This window comes from Ahaetulla prasina, chromosome 4, assembly GCF_028640845.1.
Source record: "Ahaetulla prasina isolate Xishuangbanna chromosome 4, ASM2864084v1, whole genome shotgun sequence".
Classification (NCBI taxonomy): domain Eukaryota; kingdom Metazoa; phylum Chordata; class Lepidosauria; order Squamata; family Colubridae; genus Ahaetulla; species Ahaetulla prasina.
The window spans coordinates 148,403,248-148,427,365 of record NC_080542.1 but is presented as its reverse complement, the minus strand read 5'-3'; the positions used below and the strand labels follow the sequence as shown (position 1 = coordinate 148,427,365).

At 43.2% G+C, this 24,118-nt stretch overlaps 1 protein-coding gene across 1 annotated transcript; it reads left to right on the top strand.

The window, feature by feature from the left end:
- Window positions 1-744: 744 nt before the first annotated feature.
- Window positions 745-20,609, top strand: CDC25A (cell division cycle 25A). Its single transcript, XM_058184280.1, has 15 exons — window positions 745-978; window positions 2,238-2,320; window positions 2,853-2,904; window positions 3,762-3,798; window positions 4,374-4,475; window positions 6,003-6,122; window positions 6,321-6,455; window positions 10,127-10,204; window positions 11,114-11,260; window positions 15,397-15,477; window positions 15,609-15,671; window positions 16,271-16,369; window positions 17,582-17,712; window positions 18,249-18,360; window positions 19,232-20,609. The coding sequence occupies exons 1-15, from the start codon at window positions 878-880 to the stop codon at window positions 19,370-19,372; spliced, it is 1,482 nt and encodes a 493-aa protein (XP_058040263.1). The 5' UTR covers window positions 745-877; the 3' UTR covers window positions 19,373-20,609.
- The last annotated feature ends 3,509 nt before the right edge of the window (window positions 20,610-24,118 follow it).

The window sequence follows — 24,118 nt, the reverse complement described above, 5'->3', positions numbered from 1 at the left end:
GATCCAGATTCAGGTGCTTGGCAACTGACTTATATTTATGATGGTCCCCGTCTCCAGGGGTCACATGATGCTCTTTTGGGATCCTCCAAGGAGCAAAGAATGAGCAAGCCAGGTTCACTTAATGGCCGTTTGATTAAAAATCGCGGCAATTCACTTAACGACGGTCGTGAAACTCCCTTAAAGAATCTTTACTCAGCAGCAGAAATTGGGGGCAACTAAAACCACGGCAAATTTCAAGTTTACATCCTACCCAGAGTAACAGCGTGCGCTCGCGCCTCTAACTTTTCCTATCTCAATAACCTCCGGAGGGGCGTGGCCTCGCATCTGCCAACTGGTCTTCCCTAGCTCCTCCCTCTCATCTGAATCACAGGAGCCCCGCTCATTTGCCTATCACTTATATCCTCAGGGGAGGCGTGGCTTCGACTCTCTCAATGGCTCCCTGCAGCAAATCTTCCCCCTTCCCTAGCTTCTCTCTCTCTCGTCTTGTACACAGGAAGCGCCCTTCTGCAGCTACTTATCTCTATGTAGCCTCTCATCTCCTATTGGCTGGCCTGAACGGTTCCTCCCCTTTTTTCCCCAAGGTCCTCCCCTGGAGTGTCGTGCAACAGGAGGAGCATTTTTCTCTTTCTCTGTCTGATTGGTTCTCCTTCCTCAATGTCCTTCCGCTGATTGCTTGGCGTCCTCGCCGAGCGTAGTAGGCGGGCCGCTTTCCCATTGGCGGCGCCATTTTTGGCGGGAGGAGGACGGGCTCGGTTGGTGGGCGGGGCTCGGCGCGAAGTGCTAAGGAGGGGGCTGCGTGTGGGGGTCTTAGCCTCATTCGGGTTTCGCGCGACGCGGTTCGTTTTGTCGACGGTGGCCGGAGAGGGACAATTACCTCATGGAGCCCGCTGTTCGCCGCCATCACTCGCACCGCCGCCGCCTGCTCCTCGGGGACGCCGAGGGTCCCATCACCCGCCGGAGAAGCCTCGATACTGCCGGGTAAGGCGACTCAGGGGTCCCCGGTGCGATTCTTGGCCTGAGGAGACCGGTGGGAGCCTTGAACCATCTTTCATTGTGCGGGGGAGGATTTGTGTTCCCCTCATCCTTAGCCGCCGGCGGGACTGGGATATGTAGTCCTACAAGGCCCTAAAGCTAGCTTTTCCCCCTGAACTCACTCCACATTACCCCATCACGGAATGGCGAAGGAACGTCGAGGTCATCTACTCGAGCCCCACGCTGAGCTGTTTTCGCCGGCCTCCAAAAGGCCCGAAGCGTGTAGGCCAGGTTTGGTTGTGGCGGATGAAAGGCTGAAATCCCCCCCCCCAGCACAGCCTACCTCACAGGATTGTGGTTGCGGAGGAAAGAAGACGAAAGGAAGGGCATTTTGTATTATTTGAACGTTTGTGTATCTGTGCATAATATGTATCTGTGTTTAGAATAGAATAGAATTTTTTATGTGTATGTTTGACATGTCTGTATCTGTGTGGGGTATAATTATAATCTATAGGTACATATTTGTGATGATGAATGTGTATGTATGGATAAATGTGTGCATAGGTTGTGTATATGAAAGATGTGTGTGTAGATTGTAGGTGTGTGTGTATATGCATATATATGTATATATGCAGGTTTTGGTATGTTTGGGTTTTTTCCGTGTAAGGTTGAAAGTATTTAGGCAACGTTTCGATGAGGTCTCACTCATCATCTTCAGGCTGGAGTTTTTGGCTTTGTTCTTATGTGAGCAAAAAGATGTGAGACCTCATCGAAACGTTGCCTAAATACTTTCAACCTTACATGGGAAAAAAAACCGAACATACTAAAACCTGCATGCGTATACCCATGAAAACCTACGAAAACAAATACACACACACACACACACACACACACATGTTTTCTGAGGTTTTTGCAGGTGTTTGTATGTAGGTCTTTGGTTATTCAGGTTTTCTCCCACGTAAAATTGGAAGTGTCTTGGTGACGTTTTGACAAAGTCTCATTCGTCTTTTTCAGGCTGGTGTTTACAGCTTCGTGCTTCTAGGAGCAATGTGTGATCGCAGCTGTTTCTTCCTTTTAACTAAAAAAGGTTTAGTTAAAGGGAAGAAACGTTTGATTAAACTTCTGTGCACAAATGTGTTTGTAGATTTGTGGGGAGGGGGTGTTCCCTGTTTGATTGTGTAAGAGTGTTTCCCTCCCTGTAGGTCCATTTAATTCTATTTATTACAAGGCAAGAGATCACAGTCCCATCTTTTGAATCTTTGCAGCTCAACTGAATCCTGTGTGCAGATGTTGGAAATCAAGAACGCCAATATGAAGAGGACCTCATCTTCTGATTCTACCGATTCAGGTTTGCCTCTGCATGCTGAGGCCACAAAAGAGAGTGTTCAGATGGCTGTGGATGATGGTGTTTGAAATCTCTGAGCCTAGTCTTATCCTGACTGGATAGATTCCCAGATTCCCCTGTAATGCTCACTGATGCTCATTGTACCTCTCTCAACAAATGGAGCCAAGGATCATTTCTATTTAGGAGTTTTAACTGGTCTGACACTAGAATTTTGAATGGAGCTCAAACCTCACCATCAAATTTGATCTTAGAAGAAAGCCATGTTATGTTCCTCAGCTAAAATGTATTGGCGGAAGGTATCATCTTCCCTACCACTATATACGTAGTATATAATCGTATATATATAATTATACCCTTTTAAGTTAAAAAACAGTGGGGAGGCTTTAGGATTTTCTAATCCTGTATACCTAACTGGTTCTGGTATTCTGCTTTCCTCAAATAGTTGTAATATGCAAGGAACATATAAACTGTGCTGTTAATTTATTAATTAATTAATTTATATGCAAGCAAGATAATTTTTTTGTCTCTCCTGCAGGCTGCTGCATGGATTCCCCTGTCCTGCTTGGTATGAACGACCTTGAAGAAAAGTAGGTGATAAAGATGCTAATGTAGTTTAAATCTACCTTGGGTCAGCAGGAAAGAGGCGGGTTGAGGAGTCTTTGTTAAGCAGAAAATCTGCTTTGCATACAAAGCTGTGAGTCACTCAGAGTATCTCAGAGATCCAATTCTCCAGAGACATGGAATGAGTTTTTTAAAAGGAATCTCTTTAAAAGGAGGCTCTGCTAGGCTTTCCTCCCCCTGCTCTTTTCCCATAATAAAGGGGATGAGTTAACAGAATAACAGAGCTAGAAGGGACCTTGGAGGTCATTCTGCTCAAGCAAGAAACCCTCCTCCTCCTCCAACTGGCTATCCTTTCTCTCCTTCAAAACCTGCAGGGATGGAATACTCCACAATTTTTGCTGGCAAGCCATTCCATGGGTTGATGGTCGTTGCTCTCACAAAATCCCTTCTTATGTCTAGCTTGATTTTTTTCCCCTGTAGGTCAATTCTGAGTTTTCTTGCTGGATGTGCCCTTGTGCCCTACACAAGGAATTTTGGGATTGAAAGGGAAAATAATTGTGGTCTTAAAAACCTGCCTTCTTCACATTTGCTGAAGGGTTTATTATACAGAAGGAAGCCTTCATCAGAATTGGGTGGGTGGGGGGAGACAGGAGTTAGGATAAGGCTTTACAAGTGAGCTGTTATCAGCCTAGAACAGGAAGTGCTTTGCATATTTATTATATCGTGACAAATACTGTAGGTCAGGTCAAGGTGTGAGAGCTTCAGCCTTGTTTTGCTGATTGGATTAGGTGGTGAAAAATTAGAATTGTTAACCCTTTTTTTGTTGTCAGTGCAGTTTGGCTTTGATGTTGGAAATTTAGCTTTATTTCATTCTCCTTTGCAGCTTTCGCCTGCCCATGAGAAGAATATACTCCCTCCCGGTAAGTTCAGCTGAGGAATCAGGGTCTCTTGTGTCAGTACTATTTCTCTCCTTTCTAAATGTTGTTTTGAATTACTCAGACCTCTGTGAGATTACAGGTATTGTAGATAAGGCTTAGAAAAATCCCTTTATCTGCCTCTCAAGGGTCTAGAATGCTTGAAATTTGAGTACAAAAGGGGTTTTTGCATAGTAGGGGGCAGGGAGAGTTCCTAAGAAATGTTGAGTTGGTTCAGAATAGCAAAGTTGAAAGGGACCTTGGAGGTCATATAGTCCAACCCCCTGCTCAGGCCAGAGACACCCCCCCCCCGCACCATTTGAGACATGCAACATACTGCTTTTTTTTTTTTTATCAAACATTTATGTCTCTGATAGGTTTTAAAGCACACCTCCGTTACTTCAAGTCAGTTATATGCATTCTACAAATCTCTGCATCCATTCAACAAATCATACACAATGCATTCAATTTGTGTTTTCTCCCCCACCCCTGTGTGTGTGTGTGTGTGTGATAAAAACTAAGCTTCCCCTGCGTGGCTCTGGGATTGTTTTTCTCAATTTAAAAAAATTAATTATTTTTAGCACGGCCTTCTGGGTTGCAGCCCTGCGCTGAAGCGGAACCACTCGCCTCACCCGGATTGTGACGTTTTCCAAGCCCTCGCTCCTGAAGAAAACAAAGAGAACGTGAGTTTGGTTTTCAGAGATTCTGACGGAGAAAGAGAGCCACAAATTTAGCACCAGGTGTTCTGATATAAGATCGGCCCCCAAGGCTTTTAATGTCGGATTTTTGTCTCAGTGACCAAAAAAAGCAGAGATCTTTCCTCACAGTGAACAGCATTGCTGAAAACTGGCCAATTTTGCTGTTAAAATTTGGCAGGTTGGACTTATAGTTCAGAACCATTTTGAGGATAGAATAAAGGAGGAGACCTTAGAGGTCTTCTAGTCCAACCCCCTCTGCTCAGGCAGGAAACCCTATACCATTTCAGATAAATGGTTGTCCAATGATGAAGCATCCACAATGTCTGGAAGCAAGTTGTTCCACTGATTCAGTGTTCTCACTGTCAGGAAATTTCTCTTTATTTCTAGGTTGCTTCTCTCCTTGATTAGTTTCCACCCATTGCTTCTTGTCCTGCCCTCAGGTGCTTTGGAGAATAGTTTGACTCCCTCTTCTTTGTGGCAACCCCTGAGATATTGGAAGGCTGCTATCATGTCAGTGTTAATCTTTGTTTTCATTAAACTAGACATACCCAGTTCCTGCAACCGTTCTTCATATGTTTTAGCCTTCAGTCCCCTAATCATCTTTGTTGCTGTTCTCTGCACTTTTTCTAGAGTCTCAGCATCTTTTATACCACAGTGACCAAACTAGATACTGCGTTTCCCCGAAAATAAGACTCTGTCTTATATTTTTTTAAAGCCTGAAATAAGTGCTTGGCCTATTGCCATGCGCTCAAAAGCCCAATTGGGCTTATTATCAGGGGATGTCTTATTATGGGGAAAACAGGGCATAATATTCCTGGTGTGGCCTTACCAAGACATTTATAAAATGATATTAACACTTCACGTGATCTTGATTCTATCCGTTTATGCTGCCTAGAACTGTGTTGGCTCTTTTGGTGGCTGCAGCACAGTTGGCTCTTCTTTATGTGATTATCCACTAGGACTGGAAAATCCCTCTCCCAGTTCCTCCGTTTGAGCCAGATACCACCTGTCCCATCCCTGTGCATTTGGTTTTTCTTACCTAAATGTAGAACCTTTCTCTGTGTCATATAATATATGTGGGTATATGCGTAATTTTGTATGTATCTTGTCATGTTTATGTAGTGTAAAATTGGAGTTGGTGACTCTTTAAGAGCTGTATGCAATGAAATTTCATTTTTAATATATGCCAGTTAGTGTACATTGAAAGTGACAATAAAACTATCCTATCCTATATTCCAATATTCTATTCTATCCTATCCTATCCTGTCCTATTCTATTCCATTCCTTAATTTTTTTCCCATCCTTGAATTTCATTTTGTTAGATAGGCCCCAACGTTCAAGTCTTTTGTGGCACTCTTGAAGCCATTCATTTCACCTGACTTGAATTGTATTTTATTGTGCCATCCAGATCAATGGCGATAAATAAGAAAAATTCCTTGTCTGTTCCACACAAGTTGATCATTTTTTAAAAAAATGGTACTTTCTTCGCCCCCCTTTTTTTTCCCTCACAAGGAGCACTTTGAGTTCAAGAAACCAACCCGCCCTGCCTCTCGTGGCTCTCTGCACCTTTCTTCTATCTACGATGAAAAAGACCCTTCGGCAACGAGGCAGAACTCAAACACAGTACTTACGGTATTTATCGAGAGAGCCTCTGGCTGGCTATCCCAGAAAGAAGGAGTAGTGTGTATTGGAGATATGTAATTATGGATTGTTGCTGATTTACAACCGTTCGTTTAGTGACTGTTTGAAGTTACAGTGGGACTGAAAAAAGGGACTTGGGACCAATGTCTCTCCATCTGTATTTTTCCAAGAAAATATCCTTTGCTTTAGTTCTCCAGCGGTCAAAATATTGAAAACGATACCGAAACGGAGATCCCTGCATTCCCACGTCTGCTGTCTGAACAAATCACGGTAACGGAAAACGACGATGGCTTTTTAGAGATGATGGATGGCCCGGATAGCACTGTAAGTATGCTGGTTTAGTTCTTGGTAATTGCAGTATGGCCAGCTTCTTCCCAAGGGAGAGTTCAAAGTAATTGGCTTCCTTGCAATATTGCAAAGATAATGTTTATTTTTAAAAATAACAAGAACAAAATTCTGTAGACTTAAAAAAAAAACCTTTGTCATAGTTGTGAGGTCGCTTTTGACGAAAAGTTTCCATCGCCGGAATTTCCCCCCTGGAATTATTGCAATAGGAAAACGGTTTGGCTCTTTATGTTAATGTTACCCTGCGATGCTGGGACTTATTTGTGCCGCCCCCCAAAAATGACATATTTTTTATTGATATATTGTTTCCAAAAATGTAAGTTTGTCACAATCGGAACATCTTCACCGTCTTTAATTCGGTCCCTTCTCTCCCACTTCTGTTCCTCCTCGACTCAATTTTCCAATCTGCCCTGATGTCGTTACCAAGTTTGGTGATGAGACATCTAAGCAACAATTCAGGGAGCATTAAAGGACCCCAAGTTTATTGTTAATTTTCACATTTTCATATTGGTGTCTCCTTGTTTTATGCTGTTGGTTAATTGTGAGAGGAGTGCCGATACATTTAAATACAGGTGGTCCCCGACTTACAACAGTTTGTTTACTGACCAAACCTCTTCTTCCTCCTGAGACCAAATCCACATCTCCTCCTCCTCTTATCTTCCTTCCTCTTCTTCCTCTTCCTCACTCTTCTTCTACATGTAATAAATACAGTTCCTTTAGTGACTATTCGACGTTACAATGGCACTGAAAAAGGGACTTGGGACCAATGTCTCTCCATCTGTATTTTTCCAAGAAAATATCCTTTGCTTTAGTTCTCCAGCGGTCAAAATATTGAAAACGATACCGAAACGGAGATCCCTGCATTCCCACGTCTGCTGTCTGAACAAATCACGGTAACGGAAAACGACGATGGCTTTTTAGAGATGATGGATGGCCCGGATAGCACTGTAAGTATGCTGGTTTAGTTCTTGGTAATTGCAGTATGGCCAGCTTCTTCCCAAGGGAGAGTTCAAAGTAATTGGCTTCCTTGCAATATTGCAAAGATAATGTTTATTTTTAAAAATAACAAGAACAAAATTCTGTAGACTTAAAAAAAAAACCTTTGTCATAGTTGTGAGGTCGCTTTTGACGAAAAGTTTCCATCGCCGGAATTTCCCCCCTGGAATTATTGCAATAGGAAAACGGTTTGGCTCTTTATGTTAATGTTACCCTGCGATGCTGGGACTTATTTGTGCCGCCCCCCAAAAATGACATATTTTTTATTGATATATTGTTTCCAAAAATGTAAGTTTGTCACAATCGGAACATCTTCACCGTCTTTAATTCGGTCCCTTCTCTCCCACTTCTGTTCCTCCTCGACTCAATTTTCCAATCTGCCCTGATGTCGTTACCAAGTTTGGTGATGAGACATCTAAGCAACCGAATTCCAGGGAGCATTAAAGGACCCCAAGTTTATTGTTAATTTTCACATTTTTCATATTGGTGTCTCCTTGTTTTATGCTGTTGGTTAATTGTGAGAGGAGTGCCGTATACATTTAAATACAGGTGGTCCCCGACTTACAACAGTTTGTTTACTGACCAAACCCTCTTCTTCCTCCTGAGACCAAATCCACATCTCCCTCCTCCTCTTATCTTCCTTCCTCTTCTTCCTCTTCCTCACTCTTCTTCTACATGTAATAAATACAGTTCCTTTAGTGACTATTCGACGTTACAATGGCACTGAAAAAAGGGACTTGGGACCAATGTCTCTCCATCTGTATTTTTCCAAGAAAATATCCTTTGCTTTAGTTCTCCAGCGGTCAAAATATTGAAAACGATACCGAAACGGAGATCCCTGCATTCCCACGTCTGCTGTCTGAACAAATCACGGTAACGGAAAACGACGATGGCTTTTTAGAGATGATGGATGGCCCGGATAGCACTGTAAGTATGCTGGTTTAGTTCTTGGTAATTGCAGTATGGCCAGCTTCTTCCCAAGGGAGAGTTCAAAGTAATTGGCTTCCTTGCAATATTGCAAAGATAATGTTTATTTTTAAAAATAACAAGAACAAAATTCTGTAGACTTAAAAAAAAAACCTTTGTCATAGTTGTGAGGTCGCTTTTGACGAAAAGTTTCCATCGCCGGAATTTCCCCCCTGGAATTATTGCAATAGGAAAACGGTTTGGCTCTTTATGTTAATGTTACCCTGCGATGCTGGGACTTATTTGTGCCGCCCCCCAAAAATGACATATTTTTTATTGATATATTGTTTCCAAAAATGTAAGTTTGTCACAATCGGAACATCTTCACCGTCTTTAATTCGGTCCCTTCTCTCCCACTTCTGTTCCTCCTCGACTCAATTTTCCAATCTGCCCTGATGTCGTTACCAAGTTTGGTGATGAGACATCTAAGCAACCGAATTCCAGGGAGCATTAAAGGACCCCAAGTTTATTGTTAATTTTCACATTTTTCATATTGGTGTCTCCTTGTTTTTATGCTGTTGGTTAATTGTGAGAGGAGTGCCGTATACATTTAAATACAGGTGGTCCCCGACTTACAACAGTTTGTTTACTGACCAAACCCTCTTCTTCCTCCTGAGACCAAATCCACATCTCCCTCCTCCTCTTATCTTCCTTCCTCTTCTTCCTCTTCCTCACTCTTCTTCTACATGTAATAAATACAGTTCCTTTAGTGACTATTCGACGTTACAATGGCACTGAAAAAAAGGGACGGATCACTCATTTTTCACACTTAACAACCATCGCATGGACACGTGATCCAAATTCAGACCTCTGGCAACTGTCTCCTATTTACGACGGACGCAGTATCGTAACCACAAAGGGTTAGGAGATCCCCTTTTGTGACCTTCTGGCCATCAAAGTCAAATGGGAAAGCCCAGTTCACTTAACAAGCTAACAAGTGCAGCGATTCACTTAACGATGGTGACACGGAAGGTCGTAAAATGGGGTGAAACTCTCTTGACAAATGTTTCACTTAGCCACAGAAACGTTGGGCTCGATTGTGGTCGTAAGTCAAAGACCACCCGCATTGTTAATTGACATTGTTTCCAAAAATTAGTTTGTCACAAGTTGAACATCTTTGCCAGCAGATAAAAATGGATCAGTTTTGCAAATAGGAATTCCTCAAATTATAATGGTTCATTTAGTGACCGTTAATAACAGCACTGAAAAAAAGAGGACATAGGACCCCTTTTCACACTTACGACCATGGCATCATCAGATTGCGTCCGTTCAGGTGCCTGGAAGCTGACCTGTATTTCCGATGGCCGCAGTGTCCCCAGAGTCATGTGGTCCCCTTTTTGTGATCATCCGACATCAAAGGGGTAAACCAGTTTCACTCAACCACGTTTCCAAACTGCGGGGATTCACTTCATGATGGTGGCAAGAAAGCTGGTGAAATGGGGCAAAACTTGACAACCGTCTCCCTTGGCAACTTAAATTTTGGGCTCAGTGATGGTTATAAGTCAAGGACTACCTGTATAGAACTGCAATCCTAAAGCCATTTCTGGGGTGGTTTTTTTTTTTTAACCAACCTGGAAATCTTGACGATTGCCAGCAAGAAAAAGAACAACCAAGGAGCTTCATCATATATATTTTTATAATTCCTGGTGTGGTTTTCTCCCCCCACCCCCACCCGCTTTTGTCTCCAGAGGGAAGATGAGACGGCTTCCAATATGTCGTGCCTTTGGACTGCTCCTCTGGTGGTCGCTAAGAGCAAGGACCTCCAGGTAACTTTGGGGTTTCGAAGCAAAGTTGGATTTTTAAGCTTGCTTTAAAGCAAACCCCCCACCTCCCTCCCTCCCGATTTCTGTTAAGACTGCTGGTTGAGCAGGGGATTGGACTGGATGGTCTCCAGGGTCCCTTTCGACTGTGATTCTGTAACATTCTCCCCTTGGAGCAGAGGGTTGGACTACATGACTTCTAAGGTCCCATCCTATTCTGTGATTCTGCTCGACCAGGAGTATGGGTTAGATGGCCTCCAAGGACCCTTCCAACTCTCATTCCATCATTCCGTCATGGTTTCCTGCTCGAGCTGGGGGTTGGACTAGATGACCTCTGAGGTCCCTTCCAGCTCTCTTATTCTGCTCACTTTTGCTCTGCCTGGGGCAGTTAAGAGGAGGCTTTAATGCCAGTAGAGACATTGCTACTCAAATGACGGACGGGGCTTTGAAGGGAAGCCCCCAGTTTTTTGTCGGGCACGGTGTGTTGGGTGTCCTTGTTGTGTTCCTTTGCAGGGTTCAAGCTTTGTCAGCCCCTGTTTAGGTTTCCTCCTTCGGGTGTGTATATTTTGATATCCACAATTAAGTCTTCCCTTTTTGATGTGTGTGTTTAGATATCCACAATTAAATCTCCCCTTTGACTCTTTTGGTGTGCATGCATGTTGATATCCATAACTGCCTCATCTTGGTGACTGAGATCCTGAGTGTTTGCAAAAGGTGGGCTCTGCTTGTCCCTTCTCTCCCCCACCCCACCTACCCCCCACTTTTGAATTTTGGGGTTGTTTTTTGTCTTGGGATAGTGTCCATCAACTCTTACAGAGCATAAAAGGCCAACAGGATCCCTTCTACTCACCTGTAATACTTCCCCTCCTCCTCCTCCCCTCACTCCCTCCCTGCCCTGCTTTGGCTTCCACCCAGAGCCAGCAGCACAAACTGAGCAACACAACTCGCAACCTGGCTAAGAAGGCCGCAGTGAAAAGAACAGAGAAGGCCGTCGAAGAGAGCGTCCCGGCTTTCGGTAAAAGGAGGAGAAACAGCCACACGGAAGATGCAGAAGAAACCACGGTTGGTAGCCGATGGAGATAAGGCCGCGATAAGGCCGGATGCAGGGATGGTCGCTCTTGCAAAGCTGCCCCTTTGTTGTATCTTAGAAGCCTCTGTAGGAACATCCATTTTGGGGGGCATCAGACAGAGAAGAGCAACAAATGACTTGGGGGCTTGGAGCGGGGATGACATCCACTCACCTTTGCTACCCGTTTGCAAATTTGAGCGCATGCACTCGCTACACTTGTGCGCACCTCCTCCACACGTGCAGCGCTTTCTGCATGGCATGCACAGAGGGTCAGAAACAAGATGTGATGACATCCAGGCGGGGGGGGGGGGCAGAGCCTCCTGGTGCCAGCGCTACCGGTTCACTCGAGCTGGATAGAACTGCCTGAATTTCACCACTGGCTTGGGGGTTTGTGAAAACATAAAAAGGATGATTGCAGGGATTGGGGATGTCTGGTTTTATGAAGAGAAGAACTAGGGGAGACACGATAGCCTCTTCCAACATTGGGGAGCTGCCCCAAAGAAGAGGGGGGTCAACCTATTCTCTAAAGAACCTGAAGGCAGGAGAAGAAACAACAGATGGAAATTAATCAAAGAGAAGCAACCTAGGACTGACAATGAGAGTAATCAATTGGTGGAATGGCTTGTTTTTAGATGTTTAAAAGGTTGAAAGACTTTTAGAAGGATTTTAAGAAGTAATTTGACAACCATTTGTCAGAAATGCTATAGGCCATAGATTCTCCTGCTTGAGCAGGGGGTTGGACTAGAAGACCTCTAAGGTCCCTTTCAAATATGTATTTTTGTTAGGGCCTCCTGCTCAAGCAGGGAGTTGGACTAGACTTCCAAGGTCCCTTCCAGGTCTTCTATGATTCTGTAAGGGTCTATTGCCTGACCATGAGGATGGACTAGAAGACCCCGCAAGGTCCCTAGATAGGTAGGTAGATAGTTAGGAAGATAGAAAGATAGGAGGGTGGATGGATGGATAGGTAGAGATATAGGTATAGATAGATGTAAATGGATAGACAGCCAGCCAGAGAGGTAGCCTCACCCGAGGTCCCTTCTGTCCTTCATTCCCTGCTCAAGACAGACTTGAAAGCTCTCCTTATGGCCTTTTCTTTATCTTTCCTTCCTGGCTCGTTTTAATATCCTTTACCCCGAGCAGATTTTACTTTTCCTAGAAAGGGCAGATATAATTCATAAAGACATTTTGGAGATCACAAATGGCCAAGATGACCTTCTAAGGGATTCTTGATGGAGTTCTCGGTTAGCTTCTTCCAGAGGGAGAGTCCAAACCAGTCTGAGTATTTTTTTTTTTATTTTTTCTCCTTGCCAGTCTCTTGTTACTTTTCAAGACAAATATATAACACTCCAACACAATTACATTTAATAATAAAAATGCAATTAAAATGATCTCTGCTTTCAGCCATATTATTAATCATCGCACAGTCAGCCAGATGTTCAGACTGGGTTTGCCATTTTTGTCTACCTATCAAGTCCTTACCAAGGACCTGGGATAAGCAAATATGGATGTTTGAGAGAGTCACAGAGATTGTTGCAGGATGGAAGCAGTTCCAAGTAAAGCTGCCTGCTACAATTGACTGGCAAATTTGTCAATGCCTATGGCGTTGAAGTGGTGCTTCGGTTCTTTTGGGACTGCACCAAAGGCCCCTATGACTATCAGTACTACCCTTGCTTGCCTTTGCCATAGTCGTTCTATTTCTACTTGTAGGTCTTCGTATTTTATTATTTATTATTATTTATTATTATTTATTAAATTTTTATACCGCCCTTCTCCCGAAGGACTCAGGGCGGTGTACAGTCAAAAGATAAAAAACACAGAAATGTACAATTAAAACGACAATTTAAAACCGAGCATATTTAGAAAAAATGGCCACATTTAAAAGTTTAAAATTTAAAATTATAAACCATATAATAATAAAACCCCAGTTAAAATTTTAAAATATTAAAAATATTAAAAACATTAAAAATATTAATATTATGCCAGTCCCGCTTGAATAAATAAATGCGTTTTGAGCTCACGGCGAAAGGTCCGAAGATCAGGCACTTGACGTAGTCCAGGAGGAAGTTCGTTCCAGAGCGTAGGAGCTCCCACAGAGAAGGCCCTTCCCCTGGTGGCCGCCAGCCGACATTGTTTGGCGGACGGCACCCTGAGAAGACCCTCTGTGAGAGCGTACGGGTCGGTGGGAGGCATGCGGCCCTAAGCCATGGAGCGCTTTGAAGGTGGTAACCAAAATTTTGTTCTCCAGTTCTTTCTCTTCTATTCTGCTATCTCCAGGCCCTACCACATCCACTATCCAGACTATTATTATTATACACTTTATTTATTAAACATGAAACTTAGTCCACAGAGCGATTTGTATTTTCATCACAAATATCATTGGCTGGTGCTAATGGTTGATATGGGTTGCTGCCAACATCCTAGGTATCAACCAAGTACCTTCTTAAGATGTACGATGTTCCAAGTAGTGCAGTTTTTTGTAGTTCTGCTGGTGTTATTGCAGGAAGCTGCAATTTGTTGATGTATATTATAAAATTCTTGGACATGGTACCAAGTGCCCCGATGACAATGGGTATCACGGTTACATGTTTCATCCATAGCCTTGTAGTTTCGATGGCCAGGTCGCGATATTTCATGATTTTTTCCCTGTTCTTTTTCTTTGACTCTGGCATCTCCTGGTACCGCAATGTCAATAAATTACACGTTTCGATTTTCAACAATTGTGATATCTGGCGTGTTGTGTTCCAAGTGACGATCCGTCTGTATTCGAAAGTCCCACAAGATCTTTACCTTCTCATTTTCTATAACTTTCCACTTTATGTTCCCATGACTTTTTGGATACAGGCAAGTTGTATTTTTTACATAATGACCAGTGGATTAATTTAGCAACTTGGTCGTGTCTAGCTTTATAATCAGTTTGTGCAATTTTGCTGCATTCACATTAAATGTGAAACAGTTTTGACTTCGTTGTTGCAAAGTTGGCAGTTTGGATTGCTGGTGGATTTTTGTATCTTCGCTTTCATGGCATTAGTTTGTAGTGCTTGTTCTTGAGCAGCGAGTATTAAACCTTCTGTTTTTTTCTTGATGGTTCTCATCTTAAGCCATGCCCATGTAAAGTTGTCATCACATTTTCCTTCAATGTTTTTCAAGTGCTGTCCATGCAAAGCTATGGTTTTCCATCTATTTAATCTGTCATCCAGCTGTTTTTCCTTATATTCTGCCTTTGTTTCTGTTGTTTTTTATAATGTTCTCTGTTTTTACAGCCTGCAGCAATTTTTTTGTACTTTGGTTCACATAATCATTCAAACTTTGTTTTTCTTCTTCCACAGTTCGATAGATTTGCAATAGCCCTCTGACCCCTATTTTTCTTGGCAGGTACAACCTGTTGATGTCACTTTGTGGATGTAAAGCGTGTTACATATTCAAAAGTTTGTGCGTTTTCCGGTCCAGGTTTTCTAGTTCAGCCAAAGTCCAGTTGATGATTCCAGCTGAGTAGCATATCACTGGAATTATTATGTATTAATGTCTTTAATTATATTTCCAGCATTCAGCTTTGATTTTAATATTTTGCGGACCCTCTTGATATATTTCTTTTGCTTTGACTCTTTGACTTTTCCATTCAAGATGTTATCTGCTTCCAATATTTGTATTTGTAACCATCATCTTTTGCTAATGCTTATACTATGTTTCCATTTCTCAGTTATATTCCTTCTATTTTTTCCATTTTTCCTTGCTGCATGGATAATATAGCACATTTTTCAAGTCCAGAGTTCATTTTGATGTCGCTGCTGAACAGTTGCACTATGTTGTGTATTGATTTAAGTTCAGTGGGGCTTTTTGCATACATTTTTAAGTCATCTATGTATAAGTAGATGGTTTATCTTCCCATGTTGGCTTGAGATTTGGTATCCCAGTTTTGTGTTTTGTAGGATTATTGTCAATGGAATTAATGCGATGTTGAGTCCCCCTGGAAGATTCCTCGTCTGATATTGACTTCACCAAAGTTCTCTCCATTTGCTGCTAGAACTGTTTTCCATTTTTGCATATTTGCTTCCTAAAATGTAATAAATTTATTATTATTGTTGTGGTGGTTGTTGTTGTTATTATTATTTCTTATTTTTCCCTCTGGTAGAGTCCCACCTGCTCTTCCTCTTTGGAAATAGGCAACGTGTTGGATAGGGACCAGAGAGACCTCATTGGAGACTTTTCAAAGGTAATTCCTTCTCTTTCTCCCTAACCCCTTGACTTCTCCGAGTTAATAATTGGCTTCTCTTCGCAACGTGCGCCAGGTGGAATGTGTGCGTGTCTCCCTCCAAGCAACAATTTTTTGTCATCTCTTTGCAGGGTTACCTCTTCCACACCGTTGATGGCAAACATCAGGACTTGAAGTACATCAGTCCAGAAATGGTACGTGACCTCCCTCAGGAGTCGAGGGATCTGTTTTTCTGATGGGGATGGAAAGCGTTCTGGGATGTTAAAATAAGCACACATTTCCCAGATCCATCTGCATTCATTTTCCCTAATTACTTGAATTTCTTTAATTGCATGATATCAGTGTTCTGATATTTGAGGGGCTGTCACTCAAAGAAGAGGGGGACAACCCATTTTCCAAAGCACCCAAAAACCAGACAAGGAGAGATTCAACCTAGAAATAAGAGAATTTTTCTGACAGTGAGAACAATAAACCTGTGGAACAGCTTGCCACTGGAACTTCTGGGTGCTCCATCACAGGCTTTCAAGAAGAAACTGTTATTTTATGATTCTGTAAGGGTTTTCTGCTTGAGCAGGGGTTTGAAGTAGAAGTTGGACTCCAAGGTCCCTTCCAACTCTCGTTCTGTAATTCCGTAAGGGTCTCCTGCTTTTGCAGAGGGTTGGACTGGATGACCTCCAAGGTCCCTTCCAGCTCTTTCATTCTAAGTTTAATTAATTTGTCAAAGTGCTCAAACTTAATTCTCATCCTTTTATTCATTTATTTATTTAGTCTTTTTTCTTTTCTTTTTTTTCAGATAGTCGCCATCCTGAAAGGCAACTTCTCCGTCTTCATCACACAGTGCGTGATCATCGATTGCAGGTTCCCCTACGAGTACGACGGGGGTCACATCAAGGTATAGACGGGGTGGAAGGGCCCTCATCGAGGATCAGCCTCGGTTACAATAGAGGAAGCGGTGACTTCCACATGGCCAACTGTGATCCAGCTGTTGCTGTGATGAAACTGGTGCCAGATCCTTAAAATTTGTGTTGTCCCAAAAGAGCAGAAATGGAAATGCTCTGATCTGCCCATTGCACAGAAAGGTGGACTTAACTGTCCAGCTCAGTTACTTTGCCCAGACGAAGTCATTGGACATAGTAATCCAGGCAAGTCCTCAACTTACATCCACCACGGAGGCCCAAATTTAGGTTGCTGAGCTAGACGGTTCAGGGAAGGCTGGTGGAAGGGCTTGTTGCCAGGAGTTACACATGCTCCATCACTGGAGAGTTTTGGGGAAAAGGCTGGAGAGCCATCTGCCTGAAATGGTAGAGGGTCTCCTGCTTGAGCTGGGGGTTGGATTAGATGACCTCCAAGGTCCCTTCCAACTCTTTCTAAGTGTCTGCTTGAGCAGGGGATTGGACTACTAGATGACCTCCAAGATCCCTTCCAACTCTGATTGTATGATTCTGTAAGGGTCTCCTACTTCAGGTGGGGGTTAGACTAGATGACCTCCAAGGTCCCTTCCAGCTCGAGTGTGATTCTTCTGATTTGTGATAAGTGAGTTTCGTCCCATTTTACAGCTTTGCATGCTGCCTTTGTTGTGAAAAGCCAGATCGACTTAACAACCGCCACACTTAATGACTGTTGCAGCATCCCCACAGTCAGGCGATCCCAATTTGGACAATTGGCAGCTTGACTCGTGATTATGATGGTCGTGCAAGTATCTCCTTTTGTGACCTTCTGACCAGCAAATTCAATAGGGAAGCCAGAGTCACTTAATGACCATGCTGCTAACTGAACAACTGCAGGGATTCACTGGTTGCAAGGTCGTAAAATGGGGCCAAACTCGCTCCACTTTCTCGCTCATCAACAGAAACGTCGGCCTCCGTTGGCATCGTCAGTCAGGACCACCTGCGATCCTATTTTCAGCTGTGTAATTTTTAATACTTGAAATTTGTTTGATAAATTGTGTGAGAGATGCACAGCATCACAATTGAATGCACGACCAATGTTGCCGGGAACTCTTGCTCCTAACATTGTGTAGTTGTGAAGCAGAGCCAGGAGACTGGTCTGCTTGAGGCAACCCTATTCGAGGTTTTACTTGTGGTTTACTCGTCATCCTCTCCAGGGCGCCATCAACCTCCCAATGGAGCAAGACGTAGAAGACTTTCTGCTGAAAAAACCCATAGTGTCCTCTGGCAACAAGCGCATCATTGTCGTCTTCCACTGCGAGTTCTCCTCTGAGCGGGCCCCCCGGATGTAAGTAACCCAAAAACCATGCTCCCCAACCTTGAGGACTTGCTGGTTTGGGGCTTCGGATGAGCTGAGGGAGAGAATGGGTCCGTCTTCATTTAGCTCCTACATCTTTAATTTAGTCCGTTCTCTCCTGCTCCCATTCCTCCTTGGCTCAATTTCCCAATCTGTCCTGATGCTGTTACCTAGTATGGTGATGAGACGTCTGCAAGGAAGCGACTGAGCTCCACAGAGAACCAAGGAACCCCCCATTTTGGGGTGTGTGTGTTAATTTTCACATTTTTCATTTTCTCTTGGTTTTTATGCCGCTGGTTAATTGGGAGATGAGTGCCATATATATTTAGTAAATACAACAGTTTGTTTAGTGACAGAAACGTCTTTTTCCTCTTCTTCTCTTCCTTTTCCTCCTGGGGCCAAATCCTCCTCTTCCCTTTTCCTTGTCTTCCTCCTCTTCTTCTCTTCCTATTCCCCCCTCTTCCTCTTTTTTGTATTCCTCCAAATTCTTCCTCTTCCTCCTTTTTTTCTTCCTCCTCCTCTTCCAGGTGCCGATTCGTCAGAGAAAGGGACCGGCTGGGCAACCAGTATCCCACCCTGCACTACCCAGAGCTCTACATCCTCAAAGGGGGCTACAAGGAATTCTTCCTCAAATGCAAGGTAAATGTCTCTCTCTCACACACACATACACACCCCATTTGAGGGCCTTTGCACCATCCCTGAGGCGGCCATTTGAGGTTGGGGAAAACCAGTGGCAGGCGAGATGGACAAGGGTGAGTGGGAGTGTCAGGTGAGCCAATACCAATTCAGAAGGGAATCATAGACGTGGAAGGGACACAGGAGGTCTTCTAGTCCAAACCCTGCTCAAGAAAGGGACCCTTCTTTCCTTCTCCCCCTCCTCCGAATAACAGATTGGATGGAACCTTGGAGGTCTTCTAGTCCAGCCCACTGTTCATGCAGGAGATCCTTCTCCTCCTCTCCACAAACCCCCATTCCCTTCCATCACTGATGACGTTCCCTAGTTGGATCACAAGACATCTGCAAGAAAATCCCCCAGCTCAGAGAGCACCCAGGACTCCCACGGTCCTCCTCTCCCTCCCCCCTTCTAGCACTGATGACATTCCCTAGTTGGGTAATGAAACGCCTGCTAGAAAATAAGCAGTCTCGGAGAGCACCAAGGACCCCATGGTTGCCTCCTCCTCCTCTTCCTCCCTCCTTCCCTCCCTCCCTCCCTTCATCACTGATGACGTTCTTTAGCTGAGTCACGAAATGTCTGCAAGAAAACCACCAAGCTCAGAGAGCACCTGTGGCCCCACTAGCTGAACCCCGAGCAACACGTATTTCTCTTCTATCGCCTTTAACTTTACACTACCCCACCTCTACGTCAGGGGAGGGAAGCCCATGATGGTTTGTTTGTGCTTGTTGCTTTGGCGTAGCTGCGAAATCTGCCGGGGGGGGGGGAATCGCCAATGCCAGTTTAGCGTTTCTCCCGAAGCTGGTTTCGAAATCTTTCTATCTCCTTCCCATCCAGAGTTACTGCGAGCCCCAGAGCTACCGCCCCATGCACCACAAGGACTTCAAGGAGGACCTGCGCACCTTTCGCACCCGGAGCCGGACCTGGGCAGGCGAGAAGAGCAAACGCGAACACTACAGCCGTTTGAAGAAGCTTTGAAGGGGGCCGGGGTGGATTCTGAAACGGACACATTTTTTCAGGGGGGGCGGTGTTGGGGTGAGGTGAGGTAAGGGGGGGGGTTGGATCCATCCCATGCGACCTGACAGAGACACAGGACTGTCGTCGCAGGTAAGAGAGGGTAGCATTCTAGACACGAATCCTGGATTGTTTTTCCTAAGGAAAAAAAAAACTCCAGTGGTAATTGAATGATTTTGAAGGAAGCCTTGGCATAAACCGACATCGGAGACATAAGCTGAGATGCTACCTTGGAAATCTTGCTCTTTTTTTGGTGGGGGGGGGGTGTATTTGTCCACGTTTTGTGTAATGCTAAACTGGAGGTTGTTACTCTTAACCGCAATTCAGACAAGCCCCAATTATCGTTAAGCTAATTTGGGAGCAACATGAAACTAACATGCAAGTTTACTTTAGTTTGTCACAAACTCCAAGCATGATGCTAGCCTGGAAATCTGGCTTATCTTTTTGTATGTGTATAATATTAGCTCCAATTGGGATTAAGCTCCTAATTCAGGTCCACATGCAAGTTAACCCTAGTTTGTTACAAACTCTGGTTAAGCCAACTTGGCTTGAAATGGCCGCACACATCCAAGTTTAACTTAAACCGAGATTATTCTCTTAAAGCAAAGGAGAAACTGACCTCAACCTCTGGTCTCAGGGTCTGTGTCTCCTTCCCGCTCTTGGAAGTTTTAAATAATGGCTTAGTGTTACATGATCAAATGGCATCCATGTCAGTATTGAAAATCCTTTTTAGTCGGTGCAGGTGGAGGCATTTTTTCAGGAAGAGTAACATTGTGTAAGCTTCCATTTTTCTGCTTTTCATATTCAGTGTCTGCATCAGATCCGGGAAAAAAGCCCACTACCTCAGTTTACTTAAACCAGCAATGCTGGGTTTTTTGGAGGGATGCCGGAGAGCCGCGTGAAGTCTCTGCAGCTGAGTCTACCGACCATTTGCGGAGATCAAGGAAGCCTTGCTCGCTCACTTCCTGTGTAAAAATATTCCCCGGGCATGGCCCAAATCCTGGCATATGGTTTACGTAGTCTGCTGCCATTTGCCAGGCTACTCTGACCCGTTTTGCACAGCCCACTTGCTGACAGAGGGATAATAATGTGCTTTTAAAGTCTTGTAAATAAGTCGTTATAAGGGAGGGTGAGGAAGATCGGGAAGGATGAGGAGGTTTAGGAAAAAATGAACTCTTTTGTGCAAATAAATTGCCCACAATTTCAAATGTTCGTGTCTTCATTTTTTACTATTTTATTTTATTATTGTATTCCATTCCTTTTTATTTTATTTTAAATTTTATGTAATTATTTTATTACATAAATTTTTTTATTCCATTCTATTCCTTTATTTCATTTCATTTTTTATTTTATTTTACTTTTCATGTGATTTATTTTTATTTATATTTCATATTTTCTAATCACCCATCTCTCTCCTTCGCCTTTCCTGCAGACAAACCTCTTGTCCCAGAATTGGTCACATTTTCAGAACTTTCCATTCATAACTTTATACTCCCAGGATACTCAAATGCACAATATTGTGCAGGCAGTCCTTGTTTAGTGACCGTTCAACAGTATGATGTCAGTGAAAAAAGTGACTTAGGATCGCCGTTCACATTTACGACCACTAGGGCCTCCCCCGTGGTCAGGTGATCAAAATCTAGATCTTTGACAACTGACTCATGTTTATGACGGTCGTCACATCTTGGGATCACCCGATCTTTTAGCAACCTTTCTGAGCAGCCAAGTCAATAGGGAAGGCTGATTTGCTTAATGACCGTGTTACTAGCTTAACTGGAGGGATGCACTTAATAATTGCGGCAAGAAAGATCATGAAATGGAGGAAAATTCACTTAGGAAATGGCTCACTTAACCACGCTCGATCTGTAATTTGAAGACTACCTGTATTAGAATTAACTTGTTGGGTTACAACAGATTATTTAGTGATGGTTGAAAGTTACAATGACGCTAGAGACTTTACCCTTTTTCACACTTAAGGACCATCGCAGAACCCAGGCGCTCAGGATCAAAGTTCCGACGCTTGGCAGCTGACTCATATTTATGACGGTTGTGATGTCCTCACGGGGCTCAGGCGATCCCCTTTTGCGACTCTCTATCCAGCAGAGTGAGTGGGGGAAGCCCATGAAGATTCCCTTAATTTAGGTCTTTAATGAGACATTTAAGTGAGCTTGCTCCGTTTTAAAGAGTTTTCTCACCTTTAAATGAATCTCAATACTTGAATTGAGTCACCCAGACGTTAAGTGAATTGGGCTTGTTGGAAGGTCGCAGAAGGAGATCACATGATCCCAGGACAGTGCGACCGTTATAAATGTGAGTCTATCGATATATTGTGGGGATGCTACAATGGTCATAAGTGAAAAAGTCCCTTTTTTCAGTGTAACTTCGAACCATCACTAAGTGAACTGTTGTAAGTTGAGGAGTAATCTGTATTCATGGCGGTTGCACCATCCCAGGGGTCGTCCCCTTTTGTGACCTGACAAGCCAACATGGAAACCAGATTCACTTAATGACTGTTGCTCGCATAAAACGTCTGATTTGGTTAATGACTGGAAAAGTGATAAAATAGGGCCAAATTTAATGTCTCACTTAGCGACAGAAATGGGCCTGTAAGTCGAGGTCTACCCGTCATTCCAATTGATGATCCATTGTTAATTATTCCCCTGTTAATTTCAAAGTCTGCTCTGAAATTCCGTATTAATTTCGAAGTTGTGCTGTTGTGTGTTGTGTTGCCGAAATGCCAGCGGATGGAGTTGTGATTCCATGCTGAAATGTGTGTTTAGCAGACATCTCTCCCCATCCCGTAGTCCTTGGCTACAACACGCCATTTAGTGACCAAAGTTGGAATGGCTTTGAAAAAAGGGACTTTGGACCGTTTTTCACAATCGGACACTTGGCCACCGACTCATATTTACGACGGTTCAAGTGTCCCCGGCTCATATCCTCTTTTTATCACCTGACAAGCAAAAGGAATCCAGAAGCTCTACTCGCTTACCAACTGTGTTCCTAACGACTGCCAAGATTTGCTTAATGACCGTGGCAAGGATGGTGAGTCACTTAATGAACAAGAGGGGAAATGTGAAACGGGGGTGAAAGTCGAATGTCTCACTTTGCGACCTACAGCTCCAGGTCCCAAGTTAAGGAACTACTTGCAAAATAAGAAAACGCCTCTTGAACCCTGCTTCAGATCACACACTTCGTTTTTGCAGAAAGGAATGTTTTAACATGGGGCAAAATTCATTTTAATAAACGTCTCGTTCAGCAAGCTAAATTTGGGGCTCACTTGTAGGTTGAGGACTGCCTGTAAAATAAGAAAATGCTTCTTGAACTGTGCTTCTGATCATGGTGTTGGAATGGAATTTTAAAATGTATGAAACTGATTTTGACAAATGTCTTGCTTAGCGACCTAAATTTGGGGGCCCCAAAACACAAATTTGAGGGATGTAAGTCGACTACCTAGAATAAAAAACACACACTTCTTTTTAACAGTGCTTCTGGTTACAGTTTCTGGGTTTGCGGGAAAGAATTTGCTTTGGTGCCAAGCAAGCAAATTCTGGATTTCCGCCTTGATGAATTCTCTAAAATCTTTTTTGCCCCCTCCCCATGGAAACAAAAAATTCAAAATACAGAGTCATTAAACAGGCGCCTTTCCATCTTAAATATTCCCATTTCATATTATAAAAATAAAACAATAAAAATAAATAAAAAATAGAATAGAATAGAATTTTATTGGCCAAGTGTGATTGGACACACAAGGAATTTGTCTTGGTGCATATGCTCTCAGTGTACATAAAAGAAAAGATACCTTCATCAAGGTACAACATTTACAACACAATTGATGATCAATATATCAATATAAATCATAAGGATTGCCAGCAACAAAGTTACAGTCATACAGTCATAAGTGGAAAGAGATTGGTGATGGGAACTATGAAACGATTAATAGTAGTGCAGATTCAGTAAATAGTCTGACAGTGTTGATGGAATTATTTGTTTAGCAGAGTGATGGCCTTCGGGAAAAACTGTCCTTGTGTCTAGTTGTTCTGATGTGCAGTGCTCTATAGCGTCGTTTTGAGGGTAGGAGTTGAAACAGTTTCTGTCCAGGATGCGAGGGATCTGTAAATATTTTCACGGCCCTCTTCTTGATTCGTGCAGTATACAGGTCCTCAATGGAATTAGAATTAGAATAAAATAGAATAAAATAAAATATAAAATAAATTAGAATAAAATAAAAACGCCTCTTGAACCCTGCTTCAGATCACACACTTCGTTTTTGCAGAAAGGAATGTTTTAACATGGGGCAAAATTCATTTTAATAAACGTCTCGTTCAGCAAGCTAAATTTGGGGCTCACTTGTAGGTTGAGGACTGCCTGTAAAATAAGAAAATGCTTCTTGAACTGTGCTTCTGATCATGGTGTTGGAATGGAATTTTAAAATGTGGCGAAACTGATTTTGACAAATGTCTTGCTTAGCGACCTAAATTTGGGGGCTCCAAAACACAAATTTGAGGGATGTAAGTCGACTACCTAGAATAAAAAACACACACTTCTTTTTAACAGTGCTTCTGGTTACAGTTTCTGGGTTTGCGGGAAAGAATTTGCTTTGGTGCCAAGCAAGCAAATTCTGGATTTCCCCCCCCCCCCCCCCGCCTTGATGAATTCTCTAAAAATCTTTTTTTTTGCCCCCCCTCCCCCCCCCCATGGAAACAAAAA

Coding starts and splice junctions, on each gene's coding strand:
- CDC25A (XM_058184280.1), top strand. CDS start 878: ATGGAGCCCGCTGTTCGCCGCCATCACTCGCACCGCCGCCGCCTGCTC. Junction 10,205..11,113: donor CTAAGAGCAAGGACCTCCAG/GTAACTTTGGGG, acceptor GCTTCCACCCAG/AGCCAGCAGCACAAACTGAG. Junction 18,361..19,231: donor AATTCTTCCTCAAATGCAAG/GTAAATGTCTCT, acceptor CTTCCCATCCAG/AGTTACTGCGAGCCCCAGAG.